The sequence below is a fragment of the Halichondria panicea genome, chromosome 4, assembly GCF_963675165.1.
Source record: "Halichondria panicea chromosome 4, odHalPani1.1, whole genome shotgun sequence".
Classification (NCBI taxonomy): domain Eukaryota; kingdom Metazoa; phylum Porifera; class Demospongiae; order Suberitida; family Halichondriidae; genus Halichondria; species Halichondria panicea.
In genome coordinates, this window is record NC_087380.1 from 5732533 (window position 1) to 5748935 (window position 16403).

At 38.4% G+C, this 16403-nt stretch overlaps 3 protein-coding genes across 3 annotated transcripts in view; 2 read left to right on the forward strand and 1 right to left on the reverse strand.

Moving 5' to 3' along the window:
- The window catches only part of LOC135334531 (serine/threonine-protein kinase Nek8-like), an 81998-nt gene that overhangs the window by 28350 nt on the left and 37245 nt on the right, over positions 1 to 16403 (reverse strand). The gene's annotated exons all lie outside the window — the stretch shown is intronic.
- Positions 75 to 6699, forward strand: LOC135334532 (uncharacterized). The gene is made up of 7 exons (XM_064529757.1): positions 75 to 818; positions 2313 to 2715; positions 2816 to 3039; positions 3851 to 4017; positions 4997 to 5801; positions 6085 to 6148; positions 6245 to 6699. Exons 1-7 carry the CDS (start codon positions 648 to 650, stop codon positions 6439 to 6441), a joined length of 2031 nt encoding a protein of 676 aa, XP_064385827.1. The 5' UTR covers positions 75 to 647; the 3' UTR covers positions 6442 to 6699.
- Positions 14071 to 15723, forward strand: LOC135335309 (octopamine receptor beta-1R-like). Its single transcript, XM_064530763.1, has 2 exons — positions 14071 to 14197; positions 14360 to 15723. The coding sequence occupies exon 2, from the start codon at positions 14362 to 14364 to the stop codon at positions 15610 to 15612; it is 1251 nt and encodes a 416-aa protein (XP_064386833.1). The 5' UTR covers positions 14071 to 14197; positions 14360 to 14361; the 3' UTR covers positions 15613 to 15723.

A 16403-nucleotide genomic window follows, 5' to 3' on the forward strand; every position in this document is an offset into this window, starting at 1 on the left:
GGCAGGAACCGGAAACCAAAGCAGAGATTCTTCACACTTTGTTTCCTGTCATATTTCACCGTATAAATTTAATACCGTAATTTAGCTCCGTGTATGCTCTGAAGTAACTGAAATCTAGCCATAGATTATCTAGCTAGCTAGCTACTGCAAGTTTAAGTTGTTCAGATTAACGTATACATTGTCTGCTTCACAAGAAGGCCCCACTCTCATTGCAGAACAGGCCCAGCTCTTGTCAGAAGGAAGAAACGTCTTTGCCATGGTTTTCAACATGATATGGCAAGTCTCTTGCTTTCACTCACTGCCCTTTGTGATGGACTACAAACTAGTAGGTAGGACCAACACTGCCGGCCCATGTAGATAGGTGTGTTGTTCTTGCAAATCTCTCTGCTTCTTGTTTTTTGGTTCCTAACCACGCCCAGATACACGCCCAGATACAATCAACACCAGGCCTAGTTGTCGGCCTAGCTAGAAACAACTCGGGCTGGAATCGAGGCTATCCATGATCTGGCACCACCACCATGTACCACCTCTGGCATGCACTTTGCACAGTGCAGCCATAGATAAAGTCTATGTTACAGCTAGCTAGTTTCTAACAAGCTCTCGAACGAGATTTAATTTCTATAATTCTTCTCAAGCTGCATAACCAGATGGATATGGACCCACTAAAGAAGGAGCTGTGGAGACTCAGGTTTAACTGGCTGTTCACTGTCCTGATGGTCCCACTGTACTCCATTAGTCAAATTGGCATTTCTTCTTCTTTTCATCAGTTTGTCACTAATCCAAACGTGGAACAGATGAAAAATGAGACATATAAAAAGGTATAAACTAGAATCTGAGTTGTCTGCATGTACGTGAATATTTGATATTTCTATGGCACGAGTAGATTCTGGGATGTATGACTCGACATCGTGCAATGTAGCATAGAATGAAACTCTGTATTAAGAGCAGTCACTGACATACTGGTATGCATGAGTGTCCCTGTGAAAAGTGTGTGTGTAGCCATGCAGGGTGGTATCAATTTACAATGTAAACTGTAAACTTATGTGGGTGCGATATTGTTGCCATGGAATTGCAACTGTTGATTCCTAGAGAGATTCCAGGAATGTAGATGACAAATCTATTGCAGCTATCCTATTATTATTGTGTCACTCATGCACTTCTATAAGACGTAAATCAAATAGATCAATGCGTAAAAGCCATGCGCCGCTCTCTATACTATAACATTCCAACGCCCATGCTTTATAACTATAGTTTCCAGACAGTAATTAACTTTAACTCATTACGCACACAAATACAATAACAACATGCAACCACATATATACATGTAGTTATTTTGATACCCTGAATTTTGTAGTGCATTTAAATATTATTATTGTGTCACTCATGCACTTCTATAAGACGTAAATCAAATAGATCAATGCGTAAAAGCCATGCGCCGCTCTCTATACTATAACATTCCAACGCCCATGCTTTATAACTATAGTTTCCAGACAGTAATTAACTTTAACTCATTTACGCACACAAATACAATAACAACATGCAACCACATATATACATGTAGTTATTTTGATACCCTGAATTTTGTAGTGCATTTAAATGCATGTGTACCTATTTAATACCCTATAGCCTCGTCCTCACTATAGGCCTAGAGAATTGTATCTGGGCGTGGTTGAAATTTGCTCTTTTTTTGGCGAATTCCAATGATGACTATAGTTTGTAACATATAATTATACGTTTGGATATTTTTTCTCCGTAAAAGCTTCCCTAATCACGTAATAATATTATAGTATATGCTAGCTACTTATAGCTGTATATAGGTGGTAGCTATTAAGTTGTCAAACAAGAAAGCCTCCCTCAATGAACATTAAGTCCAAGCTGTCAACTCCAGTTCCCTGTATATACTGCATTGTGCTACCATTACTGCATGCAGACAATGAACTTGGAATCCATTTAGCTCAATCTACCTGGACATAATTATTATTATCTTTTTTACTGGTCGCTTTTCTAGCTGTATTTTCAGTGTAAATATAGACATATATACAGTACTTGCATGTATGGACACGCCCAGATACACTCTATCCCAGGCCTAGTTGTTCGCCCATCCGACATAAAAGCGAAAAATTGGCCTGGGAATGAGGCTATAAGACCACCGTGCACTTAACCTTAATTCCATTAAGCTGGCTGCCAAGTGTCAAACAATTAAAATATTTGTGTAAAATTAGTACATGCCACTTAAGCAGCTAGCTTCAATCACCTGCATGCATACACCTGTTACACTGTTTTTTCAACCATGATTTGTTCTCATTTTTCAGCTTGAGCCAGGACTTGGGGAGACAGAAACGTTTTACTCCCTCCTGATTGCAGGATTCGAGTTTGGAGGAATGGTTGGAGGGTTTCTGTCGGGTGTTCTTGTGGGATACGTTCCCTACTGGTACTTGTGGGCGATCGCTTTGGTGACTCATATATTGGGCTACATCATTTATTGTGTTACTGATAAAGGGTGGCTGATCATGATATCAAGACTGTTGGCCGGATATGTCCTAGGAGCCATAGTAACGCTATGTTTTGCCTATTTCTCAAGTAGTAGTGAAGAATATGTTGAGACACAGAAGAAGTTAGGAATAAAAACTGATGAAAGATCTGTCGAAAAAGCTAGGAATATGCGATTTGTGACTTTTGCTTTTGGGTACAGCTCTGGATTCATCATTGGACCAGGTGATTGCTTATAATTTTCATATACAGTGGCTGCATATTTATACACATGCACCGTATATTATTGTCAACATTTATTCTGAGACATAATTTTTACATGCAGGTGCTGCCGTAATATTTGCTCAGTTTGAGTACATAAGCCAGTTCAAAGCCATTGGATGGTTTAACGTTGCCTACGGAGTAGGAGCCTTGCTTCTTCTTGTGGTAATGTTTCGTGGTGAAATCAAATGGAAGAGAGTCAGAGTGGATCAATGTATGCGTTGTCCCAAAGAAAAACAAGGGTCAACGACCAAAGCTTGTGGCGGAGTTGGTCTGCTACCACTATTTATATCCTCTACTCAGTCTGTGTTAATAACTATAGAATGTGCATCTCATGGTAAATGTATATAGCTTAGGCTGAGCTAATGGTATCACAATGAAAGGTTATAATAGGCTAGCTTATAACCCGTGCGTGTCCGCATGCGCAGCATGCAGGGGACCATGTAGAGTGATTGGTGTGTCTGTAGGTTGGTGGCTGTATGTGTGTGTGTGTGTGGTATAGGACAACAAAATAAGCTTTGTAAGTTTGAGCAAACTAGACATTTTTATGAACTGCTTTATCTGTTGTTGTTGCATTTTGATCTCTGAGATCAGTGTGCCAATATCTGCCATATGGCACAGTTCAGATAGTGAACTGTGCCAGTATCCACGTCACTACTGAGCCAATATAATCCCATGTGGCACTCGTGCATAGCCATGTGTCACAACTATTACATAAAACAGTGGTTGAACTACCTATATAAATTTAGCGATCCTCGAAAGACGACAAAACCTGTCAATCTGATCGTCGTGCCTTCTAAAGTCACGATCATTCGTATATGCGATATTCCTTTTAGACATAATTATGTTAGGCCGCGGTAATAAGTGGCCTGTCATGCCAATATGCCAACAATAATGCAGAATCTCATAATTATACAGATAGAAGTGCTTAATGTCTCACTGTGCCATGAGGCTTACTCTGTACGTAATCACGCCAATACGCACGTGGTGAGTGCTCTCCAGAGCATCTTGTTAGTATAGCTTGTTTGTGTGCATGGCATGCACCTTACGTATACCTTCTATATATATACAGGTGTAAACTTTCCTTAACCTTTATCACATTATCCTTAGTCTGCTCGTGCTCTCATTCACTGAACGAATTAGATTTGCTGTTATTCAAACACTTGTTAATCCCATAGCAAGTGACTCCTTTGGAATAAATGAGAGATATGCCTCGTACATTTTCCTTTTACTTGGACTACCACAGTTTGGTGGAGCAATATCATTGTGAGCACAGTGTATTTATGACAACATTTTGAGAATACTGTTTGCTGCATGCATGTATGTGGGATTTTAATACAACTTTAATCCTAATTTAATTACCGTATAGCACGAAATTTTTGAGGGGCTTAATTTTCACTGATTTCGTGGGTTAGCAATCCTACACGAAAATTAATTGTCCACAAAATTGTTTTTTAGTGTGCAAAGATTAAAAAGATTAAAGGCGTGGCTTCCGTAAGCAGTCATTACACGAACATTGTGCAACGAAAAGGCTTTTAGAGGCCATTCCACGAAATATAAGTGCCTCGAAAATTTCGCGCTATATATGCATGGTAACAGGAGTACATTAAGAGGAGTGTAGCAGTTGTAGTGTAAACCGCGTTACGGTACGAGTATGTCATACCACGTCACTATCAGACCGCATCTTAAGTGGGTGCGTAGGTGTAGTGGTTAATTAGTTAAAAATGGTATATCAGCATACACACGCAGAGGAGGTCCGACAGGCGCGGTGCAGCTCAAGCAATTAGCCTTGATTACTCTCAGCAAAAACATATGACGTGGGCGGACAATTATTGCTCAATCAAAGGCTAATTATACTTGAGCTGCACCGCGCCTGTTGATTACTCTCAGCAAAAACATATGACGTGGGCGGATAATTATTGCTCAATCAAAGGCTAATTACTTGAGCTGCACCGCGCCTGTTGATTACTCTCAGCAAAAACATATGACGTGGGCGGATAATTATTGCTCAATCAAAGGCTAATTACTTTGAGCTGCACCGCGCCTATCGTACCTCCTCTGATACACACGTGTGGTTTGTACCTCCAGCCCACATTTAATTTATTCATGGCTAACAGTTTACACAACTCAAGTGTTACTAAGGTATTCAGTCCTAGATGTAGAATGGAATGGGCGTGGGAGTTGGATACTCCTCTTAAATTGTAATTGGGACAGATTATTATTATTTTATGCTCTCTAAATATAGGCTGATTTTCCAGTGTGCACGGCTCTCCAACCAGGGAATTACACTAGTAGGAATTCTGACCACCGTAACTGGTTATCTTTTGTTGACTGATTTTCAAGCTATACCCTACGATCAATGCACAGAGTACAGTCCATTCCATCATCCTGGTATTATTGATCACTACAAGTTTTCGTCACCTAACGAAAATCTCAGGAATACCACATTTATGACATCACAATCAATGAGTACGTCTTTGCCAAAACTGAAAGACATACAATTCTCGTCTAATCTTGATGTTAAATTTGGTGATGGCCCATTGTTTCATACTAACTTTGGAATGACGAGTAAATTTCTTTGTCATCAGGTACAAGATTGCTTATGTGATCTTTCAACTCCTTGTATACACTATCCATTGTTTTCTGCGAAGTTGAATTCTGAAGATTCGTATAAGTGCACTTCTAACGAAAGTCATACGATAGTTTGTGTACATTTATCGCACGATCAAATTCCACAAAACTCTCATGAAATTTCAACTCCAGAATTTGCTGATACCGAAAGCATCACTGTACTACCAAAAACGTTGTACTTTATAGCTCGAAACAGCTGCATTGAGGCGAATGTGACTGGTCACCAGTGTCACTGGACACCCTCGTCCACAATCACCAAGAAGGAGTGTGAAGACTGTCAGCCAATCTGTAGGAGCGTGAGCCAGACACTCACTTTCACTCAGTTCTCTATAGGCATGGGATTGCTCATCTACTCCAGTGCACTCCAACTACCACCGATAGTGGCATTACTAACGAACCAAAGTCCCAAGCACATACAAGTACGCACCTTATTATTACATTATACACTTTGGAATCGCTATTAATTTTGTCCTGGCATGTCCAGTAGTTTAGATAACACTTTATGCATTGCATGTGTTTTGTGACGTAGTAATTCATCATCTAGCTATATATACTGTCCATGTTGTCATGTATATACACAGTGCACGATCAGTTCCTTGATTTAATGCAATAAATGATTTGATTACTGCATGTGTACTCACAAATGATTTTCCTATGTTCTATACACATGCAGTGTACTCATAAATGATTATACACATGCAGGGCTTTGTCATTGGATGTATGTCAGCTACCAACTCCATTATGCGAACTGTCTCACCACTAATAAGTAAGCCTAAAGGGAATGCACTCATGCAGCCTTCAATTTTACTACTTTAACATTGCAAAATTGAAGTTTTGATGTCTGTTCTATTCCTACCTACAGTGGATGCTTTGTACGAGAAAGTGCAGAAGCGGACGTTTATCTTCACACTGATAATGGTCCTTGTACACATTCCCTTTGTCATCGAGATTATCGTGCTTTACTCAAAACTGGGACCAAGAACCGATCTTGATGATAATGAAACGAAGTATTCCAAGTTAGAGCAAGAGGAATCGAAACTGGATAATGTAGATGAATAGGTTGATTTTAAAATTTCTTTTGAGTACCGTATTTTAATGATCACGTAGTTGAGTTTCTGTTCCGACTAGGCCCTGATAAATTATGCTTTTTTTCTCACCAATTATTTATTCTTGAAAAATGTACCTATTATTCTCATAAAAATCCGATTATTCCCTGATTATTCCCCAAAAATGTGACATACAAAATTAAGACGTAGAAATAAACACAACACACAACTGACTCAAGACATAATAAATATATCGTGTTATCTGGCTGAATTGAACTGATCCATAATTAGGTTTTCCTAAAAAGACGGTTGATTCATTAATCACCTTCAGCCATTTTTTGCCATGAAAACATCGTTATGCAAAACTTAATGTAATGATCTTTACCAAAAATGGACATTGATGCCTAATATTCCTAATTTCTTTAGACACCTGTTATGCTAAAATTATTCCCAGCATAATTTATCAGGGCCTAGTTCCAACTCTCTGAGTCTTTTGCCTGTGCCTTCTCATTAGCTGCTTGCATGCATGCATGAGTAACAGTGCAATAATATATCTGTGAAGACACTATTATTATTATTATTATTATAATTGCACATGCACCTAGGCTAGCACACAAAGGGTGTTATTTTACATAACATGATGTGCAGAAGACACCCAGTAACACATGCATGTGGACATGCCCAGACTCCATGCAAGGGCGGTTACCACACGAATCAAGAACATGGCTAGATGCCTATAATTATATACAAGTGTTGCCTTATTTACTGTCCTTGCCCTCGCTCAATATTCTCCGTAGCAAGAATCGTTGTTACAGATTGACGTATACAGGCCGGTGTAGCTCTAGCTCCCCTGTTGTTTGTTTTGATACTTTGATGTTGCTTTCCCTGCATGGCCAATCATAGCAATTTCCATAATGCAAATATTATTGTGTGGGCATGCTTTTTGTTGTTGAAGTAACAGCTATATTCTAGGCCCTGATAATTATGCTCGGAATAATTTATCATAATAATAATAGACCTGTGTTAATTGGGAATAATAGCAATCTCATTATGTTCGTTTTTGGTAAAGATCTTTATACACAACAATATTTTCAGGGGCCGCAGCCTGAAAACGCATACTATGGATCATAAGTCAGCAAGGAGTACTCTTTACATGAAGTCTATGGCACAAAAATAATGTATTTCGTCACTGTTAGATTCCTAGGAGAGCATGGTGATTTTCCAAGTGAAGATATTTCAAATGGTGGCCGGGGAGTAGGGGTTGGTAGATCATGCTAGCATAATTTTGAGCATAATAGGTACATTTTTTGGTGAGAATTATGCTGGCACACTTTTGAGAATAATAGGCAGGTTTTACAGAAATACAGGTCAGTACGATCGAGTCATAATAGTATATACATTTGGAAGTACTGTTGCATGGTGCATGGTTAATTATCTCCTATATCATAGTGTATATAGATAGTCATGAGGCAATTATTTATAGTTTGATGTTATACTTGTGCAACGACATGGGGTCTATATTTATATGTTGTGCTTGGAGGAATAATAGGCGATTTGAAAAGAATAATAGTAATGCATGAGGAATTGACTATACAATACAGAACTACGTCAATCATTTAATAGATACCTAGTAGCTACTTTGCTTGGAACAACTGCTTCCATTTTTCATTATTTTTGATGTAGGGTATTACAATCATGTTTTATTATGTACTATTATAAACAAATAATTGGCTATTGTGGTATACTGGTTGTCAACTCCATGGACCGAAGTTTGAAATTTTAGCACTCAATATGTTCAGTACCTTTTATATCAATACATTCGTCCGTCAAACCCATCATCTAGAGAATTTTTGACTGCTCCAAAACATGCCCCATGAGAGTCAGCACTAATTTTCCACTCATACTTGCTTATAGTGATTCTTCGCATGTGGGCCGGACACTCGATACACCTCATTATCACATTAAACAACTGTTACTGAAGTACTAAAATTACATGCAGGAAACACAAGAATACAAGAAACTGACTAACCCAAATTAATCCCCAGGATGTGCATAATAGTATTATGGTAAACCATCCTTGGCCTCGGAGGTTTACTCTTTCTGATGTAGTTATAGTGGACAGTGCATGGACAATACGTATAATTATGCCTATACACCTCTAAGTATAGTATTTGTAGCCAATGCCAATAGTAATTATGATACAGCAGTTTTAAGCACCTTTGCAACATATATGAACACGTGCAAGCATGAAACCACAATGTACTATTGTAGTAAATTGTGGTTACTCACTTTTGGTGCATGGGAGACCACGCCCCTAACACTGCATGCTTGCTTTTTGCCCAAATCAAAGAATCAAACTTTTAATTGTATGCACATTTATACCAATCAATCCCAGAGCATACAAAATTAATAAATTAAATAATTTTTCAGGGGACTATATACCCCAAATCCCCCTTGCAGGCGCACTTTAATATGTGTGCACATGCGTATCAGCTCCCCTTCCAAACTTTTTATAACTCTCTTCCGGCCTACGCCACTGCTCTCATGCTATCACTGCTGTCAATAGTTATGTTCACATTTCAAATTGCTAGCTATTTTTTCTGTGTGATATGAAATAGACCAAGTACACACCTCTGGTACACCATTCTCCATCTCACGTCGATCTGTGGAGTAGGCCTTATAACTGCAACCTTGTATAGCTATAGATCTATAGTTGTTGTGTTAGTACATTGGCCAATTTTGATTTGATACTGCAATTAGTAAAGAAACCGCTCAAGTATAGTCCTGCATGTAGTCCATGTTTACATTGTGGGTTTACATTGTGGTTTACCTATTTGTGTGTGTGTGTGCAAAGGTGCTTAAAACTGCTGTAGTAACATATTTGTTCATTGCATGTCAGCTAATAAAAATTCCTGTGACAAATAATTGATCACCCTAATCAATAACTGTTAGCGCTTTCAAGCACCAGATTGGATCACAATAGAATTACGCTAAATGGCTGTAAGAACGTTGTAACTATTACTAAATAAGTATTAATTAATTGTGCTGCAAGATAGCTAGTGCTTGAGGTTAAAGTGGGAGGCTAACTGAACTTTGTGCAAACAGATCATGATAGGCAAGATTCTGAAGAGACCGCAACAGCAATAACTACATGTGTATGCAAGTGGTCTAATTGATGTCACATATTAATTTTTTTTCGCAATGTAGCATATCTTGTACATATCTACTGTTTGTAAAATTAATTTATGGCAACTATGATGGCTATAATAATACAATTGGAAGAGCAATTTGTGGTTTAGTGCATGAACCATGCATGCTAGCCTCGATTACATGCATGCATGTAATATAGCAGCATGCTCACAAAGAGCAGATTATTATAGTCAGACAATGTCATGCATGCATCTACCTACGTACGTATAGCTCTCATTATGTGAAATGTGTATGCAGTTCTGACTCATGCATGTTCTTTTTAGAGCTGCTATGTCCATTAGCGATAGTGATAATGTATAGCTAGTTGAATTGTCACTAGCTATAGTATGGCCATATGTGACTAGATCTAGTACAGCCACATGTGCATGAAGTCTATGCACATGCACAGATTGCATGTGATATACATGCAGCACATGTTTGCATAGACACTCAATCTGTATAGCTATCTAATACCTGATTCATTTCAAATGTTTGAAATGAATCTGGGATAGTAAACATGTCACAACCTCGCTATACCTATGGTCCACTTGGTATAGGGAGGTTATAATTATGACATGTTTATGATTCTTGACACTTACATGCCGTAAGCAACAGGAGGTGTGTACAAAGATCAAACGATTGATTACACAAAATCAGTTATGAAATGTGCATACACCCAACTATAGTTTGTTTGGTTCGAAAACGATGACTCTACACTACACAACTATTGTGTCCTGCATGCCTATAGTAATAATGTTTAGTTGCTGATAAACTGGCTACTCACAAAACCAAGCATACCTATAATGTTGGCAATTTGACTCAAATATATATGTTATCATGCATATACGATATGTATGACATTAACTACGTACTTCCGATCTAAGTATAGGATATACCACACCTATTTATATAAGAGGAGGATATGCACCCATATATCCTCCGCTACTGTAGTTACTCCGAGGCGTAGCCGAGGGGTATGTAACTACGGTGCATATCCTCCGAGTAGGTGTGGCATATCCACGTGACCGCAGCACTATAAAAGGACTTCCCACTATAGCAACAATTCAATCCACGATGCAGACTGCAAAAAGAACAAGACTATGCCGGATTTTGCAGCCGTCAAAGACCTATAGTTGAACAATTAACACGTCGACTCCTACAAATGCTCAAGAGCTTCCTTGGTCCAAGCGTTGACCATTCGACATCCCTTACTGGAGTTGCAAGCTCTTCTTGTATCGAAACCACGCCGACCCATGGAAGCTTAGCCATCTTGTTGGAGAGCACCTTCCGTGTTTCTGCCGTTGCTTTGCATCTTAGTATATACCGTCAAGCATGGCTCTTTTCTCATGAACAAATGAAAAATCTAAAAAACAACTTGAAAAAACGTGCATGCCTGATGCTGTATGATTATATCCTACAGCTGTTGACCAATGAGATCAATTAGTGGTGATGTAAATGTGGTTATAAGGGATACTGCATGTATAGCGGGAAATTTTCGCAGGTTCAAATTTTCTCTATTCAGACATTTTTGTGGGTTTTAATATTCGCGGTTCAATGTCAAGAAACCATACACACCAATAGCTTTGCATGTGAAATACCAGTACGTGGGAATTTATCTTGATTTTAATTTTCCCGTTAGCTGCTTTGCCCTCAAATTTGCTCCTCATGAAAATTTCCTGCTATAGGGTATCTAGTGTATATTACAAGTTGACCTCATAATAATGAGCAAAGGTGATTGTACCTGGCAGCTCGAGGTTGCTATGACGACTCTGCCCTGTAAGATGGCTGGTTATTCTCTCCTAACGAGGCACAATGTAGCCTTCTAATTGATCCACTAAAACTTGTGGAACTGCATGCACATGCACATAATTACACGCACATATACGAATTTATTTAAGGAAACTTGATAATACACAGTAAAAACACATTCGTTACAGAAACATGAAACGCATCTTTTGAAGAAATTACAATCACATATTAATTATATTTCTGTCATTTTAACACTATAATACGATGATGCATCTCATATAACATAATTATGTGTTTTTGCTGTGTATGCACTACATGATCTCCCGCATGCAGTGTACCGCACAATACTTCAAAAAGGTGGATACGGTTAAATCATGTAGACTGCATGAGTGCTTTTCAAGTAGATTAACATAATTATCATTCAAAGCTGCATGCATGCATGTGCGTAGAGTTTTAGACTCAGTTTTGTGATTTAGTGGTGTGAGTATAGTGCTCATTTCAACATTCAACTTTGAACCTACTTGAAAAGGACTATGTACAGCATGCATGCACTAGCTGCTAGCTCCTAGGATTCAGGAATAACCGCGGGCGCAATAAAACAAACCACTCTATAGTTAATTTTCCATTGAAGCATTCATTTGGCTGACCTATACAGTACATAGACAGTTAACATAAAATTATAGGAACAAACATACAGATGTTTCCGCTGGATTGTGTGAAGGGATGTTGATAGTTCAAGTGTAAACTTAATAGGCAGGGAAGGAATTCCTAGCCAGGCAACAAATAGATTAAAACTATAATAACTATAGTTGTGGTGAGGCTATATCGATGCTGTAAACACCATGCACTTTGGCATTCAATGCAGGTACACGAGCAGGCTCAGAATCAAAAACAAGCATGCAGACAGGCAGACAAACACACAGCTTAGACATAAAGTTTGATTTGGACTTGGCTGTCATAATTATTATATAATGTTCCTCCTTTCTTATTATGTCTCGGGGTGTATTAACGCAGGACGTATATATCAGGGTTTCATACAGAGGGGTGGGAGCCCTGGGATTTACCCTGGAAATAATAATGTCATACCAAATTGTGGTGTTTTACAGTGAGCAAATAATGTGTTTTACAGTGAGCAAATAATTATAATGTATACAGTCATGTAAAGCTATAATTGAATTATACATGTATCAGTTAAATCTGAGAAAAAGCCTCTTAATTATATTCATTTTGATCTAGCCCTATGGTATACACTTCATAAGTTCAGACACAATGTACGAAACACACAGAAAGTATTACAGCAGGACAAACACTGTTTAAAACGTTTCTGTTTTGACACAGTTGCAATAATTGTAGCTGATTAATTTCTGAGGTACAATTACCGTATAATGCTAGAAATAATTATAATAATGCAAGTATAAAATTATGCATTTGGCCAAGTTTAAGGCTTCAAAAACGTTGTGTTTTACTGCAACAATTGAGGTTGTAAGCCCCACTAAAAAAAGCCTATTTAATTATGCTATTAGCTATACATAATCAATACATGTACATGTACACACGGATAGTTAGCTATACAGCCAGACTGCTGTACACCATCATAATTTAGTGTTCCAATTATAGTGTTCAATTTTGTGTGCATATACCAGCAGCAATGTCTTCGAACGATATTCTCACGTCATTCTACTGAAACCATTAAACTGAATAGCTAGTTAACATGAATTTATTTTGCCGCAACTAGTGTTTGGCACATGCTCTAAGCATGTAAGCTAATTGTGCATTTCATAAAACAAAAGCAACAAATTGCAACATGAAATGATTAATGTAATGCATGTACATGTACTAAGTTTACGGTTGCCCAAGTTTATGTTTAATGCACAAGTTTATGCGCATTGTATGCATGCATACAATAAACAAGACCACAAAACATTTTTGCAGTGAGGATTGACTGGGAAAGCACCATCATAATTATTGTAGGGCAACCTAATGTCCTCTACATCATGATTATACATATACAGGCACATCCACACTGATTCGTGAAGAGATGGTGTCAAGTTGTCTCTGGAATAAGGCTAGGTGAACAACCAGGACACAGTTCTCGCAAGCCAAGCGTTTCATCCGGGAGGTTTATGTATGGCTTGCGAGACAGGGCTTGTTGGACATAATTTATATCAGCTACGAACTCTTTTTTGCTTCACTCATTGCCCTTGCCTTGGCTCGGTATTTGCCGTAGCAGGAACTTTTGTTACAGATTGACGTACCGGCCGGTATGGCTCTCCCCTGTCGCTTTTTTCGATTCTTTTTGATGCTTCCACCCGGTCAATCCTAGAAATGTTCACAATGCAGTATATATAGGGTAGGCTTTATTGTGATAAGTAATCTGTTGAAGTTGAATAACAGACATAATTATATGGACTATAGATATGATTACAGTGTACTCTTAGTCTATATAATAGGTGCCTGTCACGTCTAAGACTTAGACGTGACATCTACGATTCACCTGTATAGGTGTTCATGGATACATCAGGGTGTGCTCCTAGCTGGTACAATATCATGTACATAGCTAGCCTTGAGTAGTCGGTACATCAGAGCATAGATAAAAGTGTTACATGTGATCAGAGACAGTTGTCAGTCATGTATGTGCTGCATACAAAAGCTTTACAAATGTGGCGCATGCGCACAAACGCATAGCCGTAGGAGGGCGTGTATGGTGTCAGTGGCGTAATATAAAAAACCGATCTTCGAAGCCTGTAAAGCAGACAAGGATCTAGGATCATCATCTAGGAGATTAAAGAACCGTTCCTACCTGATCAGAGCCTACGAGTTTACTGTTTGAGGTAAGTAAGATATATCTACAAGTTATATTCTGACTACAAAAGCAAAATAATGCATGTTCACATGCATAATTATTATATCTCAATCTGAAAAGTAGCCTAACCGATAATGTATATAATAGCTCAGAGTCGCAAAGTTTTTTACTTGCATATATTGGCCTGCAGATATGAATGATACTGTGGGAAACGTAACCGGCACTTGTGAAGAGTTGAGATTGATGAGTGGACCATTGCTGTTCAGCAGAACTGTATATGAAGTTTTTCGCTATGTTCAAATCACCATTTTCATCATTGGATTCCCTCTTGGTCTGTTTTTAAACACCCTTGTCATAGTGCTTGTTGCCAAAGTGAAGAAGCTCCAGCAAACGTCGTTTTATCTGGCACTTCAAGTGGTTGTGGTTGACTTGCTAATTACTCTCATTCAGTTCCCAACTACCACTGCGAACATTATAGCAGACGGATGGGTTTTTGGAGCAATTGGGTGTCCCAGTATTGGCTTCTTTTTGTTCACACTTCGCAATATGAGGAACTTTCTTATGTTTGTATTTGTTACTGATCGCTTTTTGACTGTATTTGCACCATTTTGGTACTACAAGCTAAACCACAGGAATCTTGTGGTGGTTCCTTTGAGTGTCGCAGCATGGTTTCTTGCCATACTATATGGGCTTATCCCAATGCCCTTCGGCCTGGATTGTCACGAGTATGGAAGAATTGCATGGGGGTGTACTGTCTCAAAAGGCTGTAAGTATCCAGAAATCTGTGACGCATACAAAAATGCAAGTGTCGTGTTGTCCAATGTGATAGGCGGTCTGATACCTTTGGTGATGTATATAGTGCTATACTGTAAAGCAAAACAATTAAAGAAAAAATATCCGACAATTGTACTCGGCAAAGTAATGGTGCATAATTCGTTACAAAAAAGTGGTTCGACGTCCAGCAAAACTCCTGATGATAGAAAGCAATCTGTTATTTCGAGCTCATCAACCAGTGACCAGTTTAGTGGAAGCAGCAGCTGTTCTGAAAAAAAACGAAAAAGAGATGAAACAGCAAACATAACATTTGCTCTTCTGTTCCTAACACTCATTGGTGTGTCATTCCCTTCAACCTTCTTCTTTGTTATTGGTACATCTGCTTTCAGTGCACAAGGCATCCGACCACCTGAAGTTTTTGTCATTTTCATCACAATCTTTCGATCACTGTTCAATTTTCTTGTTGTCCTAGATCCAATTGCTATTATGCGCAACAGAGATGTACGGAGTGCCCTGAGGGAATGGTATCAACACTTAAGATATCGATTTCAAGGTGAGGCAAGGCCTATTTATGGAACTCCTAAGAGAGAGCATCCAAGTGAAAATACTTCAAAATATGTTGATGAGAAGAGAGAGAGATACGTGGAAATTAGTGAGATAACTATATAACAACCATGACGAGTTACTGACTCTATATACAATACAGAACTAGTCTATTATTTACGGAACAACGTACTGCTGCAACTTTCATACTGTTTTTAGCAAAAATGTACATGCATGTGCGTGCCAATTAAGTTTACTACTATACAAAATTCTATTGTGGAGTGCAGTATGGTACTGATTATAGCGCTCAATAATTATAATTATGTTCTGCACCCTATATATGTAATCCATACAAACCCTTGCATGGAATATCATTATTTGACTGCATATGCTTGAAATTATCGCTCCAAAACATGCCGCAAAGTTTTTAATGAGGGTCAGCACTAATTTTTAACACATACAAACTTGTTAATGTAGTCATTCTTTCCATGTGGGCCGGACACTCGATACACCTTATGATCACGATCAATTTTCAAGTACAGCTGTTACTGAAGTACTAAAATTACAGGAAATACAGGAATACAAGAAATTGTCAAAATTTAATACCCAAATTAATATCTGAAACTATAAGCTATAATATTACGGTATACCTATATCTGTTTCTAGGCTCTGTAGTGTTTGTTATAAAATTGAATCAATAGTTATTATTATGATACATAGCTCGTAGGTGATTAGACATCAAAGGATTGTACTGCTGTTGTGCCTGGCCTGGAATATCAATATCACCCAGGATGTGGTAAATCAGTATGGATGATATTGATATTACCCAGGATGCAGTCTAAAGCACCACCCATCACTATGCATGTATTGTGTGGATGGCGAATCCCAATGCAGTATATATAGGGTAGAATCCTGCA

Excerpts from the sequence above, each read along its gene's own strand:
- LOC135335309 (XM_064530763.1), top strand. The coding sequence starts at position 14,362 with ATGAATGATACTGTGGGAAACGTAACCGGCACTTGTGAAGAGTTGAGA.
- LOC135334532 (XM_064529757.1), top strand. The coding sequence starts at position 648 with ATGGATATGGACCCACTAAAGAAGGAGCTGTGGAGACTCAGGTTTAAC. Across the intron at positions 2,716-2,815 it reads TGGATTCATCATTGGACCAG|GTGCTGCCGTAATATTTGCT; the intron begins GTGATTGCTTAT and ends TTTTACATGCAG. Across the intron at positions 6,149-6,244 it reads AACTGTCTCACCACTAATAA|TGGATGCTTTGTACGAGAAA; the intron begins GTAAGCCTAAAG and ends TCCTACCTACAG.